General features: G+C 39.9%; 1 protein-coding gene across 10 annotated transcripts in view; it reads left to right on the top strand.

The window, feature by feature from the left end:
• EPB41L2 (erythrocyte membrane protein band 4.1 like 2) overlaps window positions 1–11,463 on the top strand; it is a 207,269-nt gene that overhangs the window by 172,967 nt on the left and 22,839 nt on the right. For 4 of the 10 annotated variants that reach the window (XM_040239212.1, XM_040239209.1, XM_040239211.1 and 1 more), the window contains exons 16-19: window positions 5,331–5,384; window positions 5,594–6,163; window positions 7,972–8,094; window positions 9,865–9,963. In XM_040239212.1, the coding sequence (XP_040095146.1) occupies window positions 5,331–5,384; window positions 5,594–6,163; window positions 7,972–8,094; window positions 9,865–9,963 (846 nt within the window). The remainder of the gene's footprint in view (window positions 1–5,330; window positions 5,385–5,593; window positions 6,164–7,971; window positions 8,095–9,864; window positions 9,964–11,463) is intronic. The other 6 variants (XM_040239216.1, XM_040239214.1, XM_040239213.1 and 3 more) reach the window with 4 other exon arrangements.

Raw genomic sequence — 11,463 nt, 5'->3', positions numbered from 1 at the left:
AGGAAGAGCAAATGCAACAGCCCCAAGACAGGAATTTCTTTAAAGGACTGAAAGACCAATGACAGGGTCTTAGAAGAGTCATAGAGGTCAGACCCCAGATCTTGGCAGGATCTTTAAGAGCACAGTAACAATTTGGAATTGTTATAGGAGTGAGTGAGGGGAAGCCATTGGAGAGCTTTAAGATGAGTAGTGATATAATCTCACGTGTCTAACGAAAATCCCTCTGGTGCTGAATGAGGAATGGCTTATAGGGGATGTGAATGAGAGCACAGATTGGAATAAAGAGAAAGTGTTTCCCTCCCCCCTCATCTGATTTTGTTAATCAGTAGAGAGTATTACTCATCAGAACGTACACTGGGGTGGTGGAGGAGGCAGAATAAGTGGAAGATGAAGCTTTGCGCTAAGAGGATTTGAGGTCTAGGTGAGATGAAATATTTTTGGAACACTGCAGATGTGAAAGATAACATCATAAAGTTAAACTGAGTAGCATCTTTATATACTTGAAAGGTTAGTTTGAAATCCAAAGCAAATCAGACTCTGTATCAAATGATTATTTTAATATCATATGCTTTGAAATACTATATAGTTTTGAAAATTTATCCTCCTGAGAAGTGAGATGACATCTTTTGATCAATTTAAAGTGATGTCCTTAAAGTAGGAAACTTTGAGATTTTGGTGAAGTTGTTTAAAATGATCATTTTTTCTGGATGTCATCGTTTAGGAGTGTACAATATAAACCGTGCACAGTGAAAACTATCCATTCATTATTGTAGAAGTTAACATTAAAATGATGTCATGTGAAATTTAAATCTGGAATTCACCCACTCTTAAACCCATAAATGGTTTATCTGCAATTGAAGTTATTGCTTTTTTCTTATTCTTCTCCTCTGTAGCACATGCTAGAAAATATGTCCTTATTTGACACATGTATGGGTTGTTGTAACTGCAATCATCCATTTACCCAATAAACATTTTTTGACCACTTACAATGTACTTCCTCTCCCACTCCTCAACACATCACTACTATTAGTTGAAAGTTAAGTAAGTCTACAGGAGTATTTTGACTTTTAAGAGAGTATCTTTTAAATTGCTATTTTTCTTTCAACTTCATTTTGCTACTTAATAAATTGCAGTCCTTAATAAAATGCAAAATAAAAATTAAACATAGGTATAATTTCTCCAGATTTCCAAATGTCTATAATGGATTTTATAGATTAAAAAAAATAATTGTTTCTTGTTTAGAAATTGATACATCAAACTTTCAAAATGACTTTAGTATATTATGAATGATTTTGAGAATAGGGCAGAAAATTTGAAATCAAATTACTTAGTCTTTAATAGGCAAATTAGGGCTTCCCTGGCAGCTCAGATGGTAAAGATGCCTACAATGCAGTTAGACCCAGGTTCAATCCCTGGGTCAGGAAGATCCCACTCCAGTCTTCTTCCCTGAAGAATTCCATGGACAGGGGAGTCTGGTGGGCTGCAGTCCATGGGGTTACAAAGAGTGGACATGACTGAGTGGCAGGCATACATACATATAGGCTAATTATTATTATTAAATATTATTAATTTTTTGGTATCAATATATTCTCTTACACATTGTGAGAATTATGACATACTTGAACTTGTATAGGGCTTCCCTGGTGGCTCAGACAGTAAAGAGCTTGTCTGCAGTGCAGGAGACCCAGGTTCGATCCCTGGGTCGGGAAGATCCCCTGGAGAAGGAAATGGTAACCCACTCCAGTATTCTTGCCTGGAAAATCCCATGGATGGAGGAGCCTGGCAGGCTATACAGTCCATGGGGTTGCAAAGAGTCAGAAGTGACTGAATGACTTCACTTTCTTTCTTTGAACTTATATAAAATTTCTCTCAAGAGTCTAGTAGAGATTACCTAGACTGTAGTTTTAAGATACTTTTGGACATATTTTATTGAATACTTAGATGCATGGTACTTATTTAAATTCCCCAGTGATCTTTTACGTAGTAGGACACCATCTCCACCTACCTGACCCTGGGGATGATGTAATTATGGAGACTCTTAATTCAGCTGAAATTGTCGAGAAGCTTTTTTCTCTTCTGACTATTGTAATTGCTTATGCACCTTGCTCTCCTCATCTCTGAAGCAACTTAGCATGCTCTGCATCTCCTTGTAGCTACCACTCATCCTGGTTAGGGCACTGTCCCACAAGGCACCCCAGAGCGCCATTCATTTATTCATTCATTTGTCTCTGATCCCTGAGCTGTGGGGTTTGTTAGGACATATTATTGCACACATCTAACGTGAGAGGGAGCTACTTGATCATTCCTTACCGTTGGTGTTCTAGGTATAATATCTGAGATAGTCCCCAGCTTCCCTGATGGACCGTCAGGCAGATTAGGGACCATCATTTAAGGGCTAGAAAGGCAAAGATTAAATTCACCTTAGTAGCTTTTTCCGAGACAGATGATTTTCACATTGCTTAGCATTTACCCTCTGAAGTTTGTCTTCCTGTTTAGAATTTTTTCCTCTACCCATTTCTTACTGAAAGAAAAAGAGACACTATTTCTTTATTCCATAGCATATCTAGCATATCTGAGGGAACTTCAGTGGGTTACTGTCACAGTGCTTGTGGTATGGACAAAGTGGTATAGGGAAGGGAGAGATCATAGGAGCTGCAATAGTGAAGGCCATATGCAGAACATGGAGTGGACCTCAGAGTGACGACGGAATTGGCAAGGCCCAGAGTGCCTAGTTAAGAGTGTTGGAGGCAGGGGGTTGGGGACATAAGGTCTAACACTGAAATAAGTGTAGCAAGTGGAGGGGCCCCGGAAGAGGCTGTTACATGCAGAAAGGCCCATGCCCAGAAGCTCCCTCAAGATTATACAAAGTAGCGTTTGATATGCAGGTGGGTCAGTCATGCTCAGCTTGTGATCAAGTTTCAGTGAGAAACCAGAGTTTAGTGCATTTCTGAAGGCTAGAGCTATGAACAACCTTCAAACGGTGGAAAGCCAGCATTCAGGCAAATGGCCGCAGATGCCTGCTGCAGCATCTTCAGAACCCTCGCCTTTCTCTCAGTGTATGCTGCTCTGCGATTCTTTCTTGCGTAACCTTCACTTTCTTTCAGTAGGTCACCGCTGTCCGTTCTGACTCATTGCTAATTCTTTGCTCTTCCTTTTCTGACCTCTCCAGAGCCTAGAAGAGGAGATAACATCCATTTTGTTTAGTGAAAAGGGCTTTTCTGATAGCATGAAAGCCTCCTTCCGCTCAGCCACCACTTGGACAGCAGAGGGCACTGTTGTGAACTCTAATGCACCTGAAAAGCTTTCCTCGCCCTTCTCACGGTTGCCTGAGGTGCATTTTGCTTTGTTTCCCATTTTTTAAAAGTCACATTTAAGAGTGGTTTTTATTTTTTGAGTATTAAGGAACCCTTTCCTCCAGTGCTTTCATTGGTGAAATTAACTCTTCCTGGGAGAAACCTTCAAGAAATAATGAGTGAATTTGAACACGAGGAAAAGATACTGATTGGATGTTTCTCTTGCTTTCTATTCTCCCCTCTCCAGTCTGCCTAAATTGAGAGAATCATTTAAACCAGTCACAAAGGTACAGAGTCTGGGGTGTTATGTGGAGGGAAACCTTCAATCACGTAGAAGCTAAGGCATTTTTTTGCAGAAATTTTCAAAGCCAAAATGTCTTTTAAACATCTTCAGATGGCTTATTATTTTAAAAATTATGCTCATAGGGAAAAAATTGAAGTGCTTGCCATAGTCAGTTTTAATTTGGGGGGGAGTGACCCCTAAGGGATTCCCTGAACTTGGGCAGAATCCATCTGGCCATAGTAATAAAAGTAATAATAATGAAATATCTCCTTTAGAAATGTTCTGATCACTGGATATCTTTATTTATAAAGAAGTTTGTAAGGATTTACAGTTGAATGTTGCCTAAGTAGCAAACTCAGTTTTGAGGTTTCTAGTTTAACGTGCGAAACCTCAGCTTTCAATAACATTGGAAAGATGGCTCTCTTGTTCTGTCAGTGAAATGACTTACATGGTATTAATGCTGAGCATTGAAAATGTTCTCTTACCATACATTTAAGAATAACAGTGCAGGTCAAAGATGGTCTGTGAGTATATGTTGATAGGTGTCCTTTTAGGACCTTTTGCTCATAGTTTTCCATGTTGCTGGAGCAGATAAACATGAGCTTGTGTTATTTACTGTAGGAAGCAGCTCCAGTCCAGTTAGTGTCTTGGCAGCTTCACAGTGTGGTTTGTTTCTGCCCAGAGGGTTCAGAGGTGCAGTGCTCTTCATTTAGCATTGAGATACCTTCCTAAATAAGTAGGGCTACTGTCTCTAGCTGAATTTGTAAAGTCAGAGCACAAGGCATTAGTGCTACTGGAATGCCAAAAACTTGGCTAGGAATTATTTGTATCAGTATAAATTAGCCTTTTCAAAAAATAAGGAAATTTTTAATCTTTAAAAACAGATTCCTTTTTAAGAAAGTTTCTACCCTGATTATCAATGCTGTAGTATAGTAAGTTATATTTCTAATGTATTTGGTCTTCAAGCATTTATTTGAACATTTAGGTGCTGTACTTAGCGAAAGTAAATTTACACCCCCAAAGTAGATATCTGCAGGTGGGCAGCAATGAGCATCTCAAATAATAAAGTTGGTTCATTTCAATTTTCAAATGGAGGAGCTAAATTCTAAGCGAAAACACTTGGAGCCATCACTGACATCCACCCTAATGTTATAATACCCCTTTTTGCTAATCTATAACACAGTTTGGGATGCTAATAACCATTTCTGAAATGACAACACTTCTGTATTAATAACTATCTGAGACCAAGTATAATTTTGCCAATTAAAACTGATTTTTAAATAAGCCAGCAAAATATAAAAATATCATCTTACTGATAATTCCTTTAGGAATCGTGTTCAGGCCATGCTGCGTTTTTTTTTTTTTTTTTTTTCTCAAGTCTGATTAAAATCAAGCTGTCAATAGATTTTAAAGTCTTAACATACAAACTTTAAAATAATGAGTAAGCTTTGGTATAATTCCATTCCCCACCCCCACCCCTCCCCCACACCTTTTCAACAAGAAGGAGCTTATAGATCTAAGTGTAATAAAAGGATTTCATTTCTTTGGGAGGATGCTGGCTATTTTTGTGTTTTTGTTTCCTTCCCTAAGCTTCTTGCATTTGTCTGGATTGTCCTTCACGTGACATTGAGCAAAAGGTTTTTTATAGCTGTTGATTCTTGCTGCTCTGCTTTGCAGTGTCAGATGTTTGTCTTGGTGGGTGTCGAGGTAAACCGTTATTGATTTTGTGTCCTCGGTTGCTTTTTGTTCCGCAGAGACGTGCTCCTGAGTCCGAAGGGCCTAGCGCCGGAGCCACTGATGCTGTTAAGGTTCTCCCCTTTACCATGTTAACACCATTGCCCGACGTTTCCAATCCTGCTCACGTTTCCCCCCCGCTTCCCTTTCAGTCCGCCATCATCATCATCATCTTTGCTTTTCTCCATGACATGAAACCTGCCATCGGTTAATTTGGGTTGCCGTCGTTTTTTATTTATTCATCTATTTTTGTTTCCCCTCATCCATTTTTGTTTCTGTGCAGAGTTCACTTGAGACTCTGAATGTAGTGGAGGAGAAGAAGCAGGCAGAGGTTGGGAAAGACGAAAGAGTAATCCCCGAAGAAATGAACGGTAAAGAGCTGTCCCCTGGGCGTGGTCCTGGGGAGATGCGGAAGGTGGAGCCAGGGATGCAGAAAGACTCCACCTCCCTGTCTTCTGAGAGCAGCAGCAGCAGCAGCGAGAGCGAGGAGGAGGAGGACGTGGGGGAGTACCGGCCCCACCACCGGGTGACTGAGGGCACCATCAGGGAGGAGCAGGAGGAGGACGAAGAGGAGGTGGAGGAGGCACCCGGCCAAGCAGCCAAGGTAGTAGACAGGGAGGACCCAGTGCCAGCAGCCAGCCCAGTCACACACGCAGGGGCCAGTGTCGGCCCAGTAGAAACAGTGCCCCAGGAAAAGGTAGTGGCCCCCCAGATCCCTGCCGAGAAGAGTGTAAACGAAGGCGCTGTTAAGCAAGACGCCGGCGAAGAAACAGAGGAGGAGCCGCAGAAGGTTAACGGAGAGGTGGCTCATGTTGACACTGATGTTTTGCCACAGATTATTTGTTGTTCAGAGGTAAATGGGAGCTCAACTCTAGAGCTGTTTCTCAGGTGGAGAACACCTGCCTCTCCTCCTCTCCTGTCCTCCCCGTTCTCCTTCAGCTTTTCCGACAAGATTCTGAATTTGATCTCTCCGGGGAGGAAGGGGGATGGCCCTGCTCTGTCAATTTTTCTGCCCTCTGGGGTCACAGTTTCTGGCATCTTTACTGCAACTGGATCTCCTGATAGAGTAAACTTTCCGACAGCAGCCACTTCGTTGTTTTTTTTTTTTTTTTTTTTTCCCTTCTCATTTCACACTGAAATTTTTCTTTGCACGTTTTCAGATTTTTTTCAAGGCTTATCTTTAAGTTGCACTGCCTCCTCATACTAAATACCTGAATTCTTTTCATTAGGAAATTGTGTGTGTATTGTTGAAAAATGGTCAGTGTGAGTGTTGCTGGTGTCACGACTAGGTTTGACCTTCTGGCTCATTCTCTCTTCAATATAAGATTTCCAGGAATGGCAGCAGGCTCCTATTACCGTGGTGCTCAGAATTCAGCATCTAGCAATGATGAAAACGTTATTTCTTGAATACCACTGGCATTTCAGGTTTTAGATTCCAGGGATTGTCCAGTCTGGTCAAGGGACTTAGCTTTCCTTCTTTCTGGGCAGCGAGAAGCTAAGCAGAGGATACCCTTCTCTTTGCCTTCTGTCCTCTAGTCAATTCTGGATTATTTGCAAGTTTGGTTATATGTTTTGTGACTTGTCTCAATCAAGCATGAGTCTTTCCCTTTTTCTCTTCAAGAAACAGAACTTTCCACACTCCTCTGAGATGAAGATTTGGTCATTTAGGTGCAGGGTCCCTGATTTGGGAGTTAAAGTTATGCTGAGGAAAGATTTACTTCTGTGTGAATGTTCCTTGATTCTAAAGTTAAATGCCAAAAGTAGAGGGTTTTCCATGTTTGCTCTTGTTCATGGGGTGGAAAATCTTGAACTGACTTTGTCTTGAAATAATTAACTGGATTTATGTTACTTTTAAATTTCTGATTTCACTTCAGCAGATGACATTTTGAAAGTCTTTGAATGCTTTGAACTATTGCTTTCTGCAGAGATTTCCTCTTTAAATTATTACACTTGGGAATTTTCTCTCAAGGGAAGCACTGTAGTGACCCTCTGTTTGGATGTTTTAAATAGTTCAGAGCATTGATGCATCAATGGTGGAGTAACTCTAGAGATACATCACATTTTAACTTATGTCATACAGAAGAAACACTGTAAGATTTAGATTAGTATAACTGAAAACAGTGCTGCTTGAAGATATTCTTTCTGAAAATGAAATCTCTGTATCAGCAGAGCAGCAAGGGCTGTTTGGGGAAAGAGTGCAGCTTGGCCTACCGACTAGGTGTGCCAATTAAAGACCATGAGCCTTCACACAGACCATGTGGTTCTTTAAACTGTAATAAAAATGGAGGCAGGTCACTTCTCATCATTAATTCTGTTTTGTTTTCTTTTCAATTTGATCACTACTTGCTTAAAGCTAAAGTTTCTATATCACTGTACGCCATGCTTGACACGTAAGTAATTTGGGACCGTTGTAATTTGAAACATACCACAATTTCAGGAGCCATTATGCTAGCTTATTCTTCATATATATATATCTATACACATATATATGATTTTGAAGGAAAGTGTTTTTCTTTTGTGTCTTTCTTATTATTTTCTTTTGCTCTTTTCATTTGTGTATGAGTGTGTGTTTGGATATATTTCAGTTATTTTTGAAGGCTCCATTAAGCACATTTATTTTATTACCTCTAGAATTTATGTTTCCCTTCCTTTTCACTTCAGCCACCAGTGGTAAAAACAGAGATGGTAACAATTTCTGATGCCTCACAAAGGACAGAAATCTCCACCAAGGAAGTCCCTATTGTCCAAACGGAGACCAAAACCATCACATATGAGTCTCCACAGGTACAAAAGCTCTAGACTTGGACAGTTTGAGTTCTTTTTTTTACTTACTTTGTTTCTGTTTTCATTCTGTCTTCTCCTAGTTTACATTTCTGACTTTGACATAGCTTTTTATATTTTCATTTTGTAACTGTACTTTAGCCACATACCTTGCTGCAATTGAATTGCTGACCCAGTAATTATGGGGGAAGAGTATATGTGATTTTTTTTAGGACAGACTGTACCAATGTTGTTCTTATTATTCTTATAAACCATTTCTGGCTTGATATATCCAGGAATGCTTATGTATACTTGGGGAACACATCATCTTATAACGTTTATTGGATCTGATGTAATTTGTAGATTCATAGAATTAAGCTTTTATCCCTGCCACCGTCCCACCCCCGACTCCATGAAGACAGAGCAAATCAACTCACTTTTGTTTGCATATTCACATACACATCTGTGCTTCTCCTCACAGTTGATTATTTTCTAATAACATATGTCGCCGTTCTTACATAAATATACTATGCGTCTAAATAATTATCTCATTTGTGTGTTTGATTTTTGGTATTCACACATTGATTCTGTAAAGATTTGAAGTAAGAATTAAGATATTTAACCTTAAGAGTAACAAAAAGGGGGAAATAGTTATCATTTGAAAATGGAACGGTTTAGAAACCTAGACAACCCTTTTCTCAACTGAGAAATTTAGTCTTCTAGAAGGTACCATGGTGGGGGATTGCAGATTATTGTCCTCCCAAAATAGCTTTTTCAAGCTGATGCATTTATGTGTGAAACAGTCTTTAAAATTTTTTTTTAAGATATGCTCTCTGTAAATGTGCAGAGATCCCCCATAAGCACAACTAGGTTTCTTACCAATGGGTGTGATGGGAGAGCCTGTCTTCATGTGTTTCTCTTGTGGTAAGTGCCCTTGTAAAGAAGCACAGGAGCATGACCTGAGCTCGAAAGATTTCCTCCTAACTTATAGTAAGAAAGACTCTGAACCTTCCAGTTATTTCCTGTGTCTGTGTCAGGAAACTGGAGACAAATATGTTTGGTGATCTTAGCATAAACTTGTAGGCCGTTAATGTGCTTCGTTAGTTCCCCTGGTAAACTCTAGAACTTTCTAGTATCAAAGCAAAGCAGTTAAACCATGTGTAGACATATGTCTAGATACAAGATTCATGCATGCGTGATATATGCACACACATGCAGAGAGAGTGCCTGCGCAGGTGTGCATGTGTGCCATATGCACTGGGGCTGTGTGTCTGCACAGCTATGGCAGGATCAGTGTCACTTAAAAAAGAAATAGAGAAGCAGTTAACCAGATCGTGTAAGCCTAGTCTATCCTAGGCAGGCTCTGTTGCTTAGTAATATGAGAAAACGTTTATTTTTACCCACCTGTGCTTAAAAAACAACAAACCCAGTACTTCTGGTCACTGTGGAAACTTCTCTGCTTGGTTCTCTGGTTTCTTCTTCTAGATTCTGCAAATGGCCCTCAGTCAGATTTTCTCATGACTCCCCTATAGGTCTCAGTCCCATCTTCTACTTCCATCCTTCCTTTTCTTCTCTCTGCTCATGCATGTGCATTTAATCCTTGCCTTTACTCTTTAAATGCTAGCCAATCTATGATCAGTAAATCACCATTACAAACATGCAGGGGATTGGCAGCCAGCATCTTCTGCCAACTGCATAGATCTTAAAAGATACGTGTTTGACGGGGAGGGGTCTTCTCTGACAACAGAATGGAAGTTAAGCATTACTTTGTATTTTCCCCCTAAATCTCCAAAGATTGATGGCGGGGCTGGTGGTGACTCAGGCACGTTACTGACTGCACAGACCATCACATCTGAGTCCGTGTCGACAACAACAACCACACACATCACCAAGGTAAAGCAATCCAGGTTCTGTACATTGCCAACAAAATCTTTTCTGAATTGTTTCTTTGTTCCTATTCACCCTTCAAATTTTTACACACAGTGCCCTCAATAAACATGCATAGATTTAAAGTATGCAAGAAATTGGGCTCCACTGACATTTGTATGTAAACCAAATTGCAAATTTGTAAAGTACATGGGGTAAAAATATGTTCCAAATAGCTATACCTGAGAGAGCTATAAGAGCAGAAGGAACTTAATAAAATAGAAGCATAGGTTTGGTAAGTACCAGTTAGCTCTCCTGACTGAAGCAAATGAGTGGAGAACGCCATTGGAAATTTTCACCAAGTTATTCAAATAAAGTAAATTTCCCCCATTGATTTAAGGTTCTAGTATGTGGATTTGGGGCATTTTTTCCAGATCATTCTCTTAAGTGTTTAACATCTGATAACCAGTGATTCTTCAAATGTGGTCTCTGCACTTGCAGCAATAGTCTCACCCAGGGGCTTGCTAGCAGTGTGAATACTGTGGCCCCGGTCCAGGTCTTCTGAAACCCAAGGAGTGTTTAGGAAGCCCTCCAAGTGATTCCAGTGTATGCTGTGGCCATCACATTTCTAACCAAGCATTATTTTCCAGTAATGCCTGCTGAATGTATCCCTTTTGCCCTCCTCACTCGATATTTCAACAACAACAAAAACTTTGTAAATTAAAAAAGTCCCCCAAATGCATGATGGTATTGGTGTTCATTTTAAAGTGTATCTAGCTATTAAAACCTAATGATCTCTGTGGTCAGCCCTGTGTCTTATACTTAGGTGTAATCACCCATGACTGTGTAAATTTATCAGTGTTTTAGAGGTTGGGTCTGTGCTTTCTCAGGACTGTGGTATTTACTCATGGTTTAGAGTGTCAGAGCATATGATCTCTCAGCCTCTATCATGCCTGAGGCTCTGTCACCTTGCTCCAAGCCAGTGACTCTGTTCAGCAGTTTACCCAGAAGTTCCTGCTCCCGGGTCCCCTCTAGCTTTTGTTCAGCCACGTTCTGTGTTTATGTCACAACCACATGCGGAATCAAATCAAACATTGGATGGAAGTCTTTCTATTACCTTCACCCATCTTATGTATCTTAAAGCAAATCCAAGTTCTCTTTCTGTTATTGCACTAACTAAATGAACAAAATTGCTAAATGGATTTGTATGAAGCCAGTAGAACAATTAGAGCTATAACATCAAGCAGTTTTCCAAACCTGACTAAACCAGATGTCTAAATGATTAGGAGTCCCTGTAAATTCTACAAAAACCAAACAACTGTTTCTTCCCTGCTTGCTTCTTTTCAAAACAATGACCAATCGGAAATGAAGAAACTCAGGAAATTGTAATGAAATGTTCCAGTGGAACTGTTTGGATTAAATGACATCTATTGCATCCTGATCTCACCTGAATTATGATAAGAGAGTTTTTAAGGTTGCTTTCAAATTGGATGATAGAATTCTACATTGAGCATATAAATAAAGAAA

The sequence above is a fragment of the Oryx dammah genome, unplaced genomic scaffold, assembly GCF_014754425.2.
Source record: "Oryx dammah isolate SB20612 unplaced genomic scaffold, SCBI_Odam_1.1 HiC_scaffold_4, whole genome shotgun sequence".
NCBI classification, from domain to species: Eukaryota; Metazoa; Chordata; class Mammalia; order Artiodactyla; family Bovidae; genus Oryx; species Oryx dammah.
The sequence above is the reverse complement of the archived record's forward strand: the minus strand, read 5'-3'. Positions and strand labels throughout refer to the sequence as shown.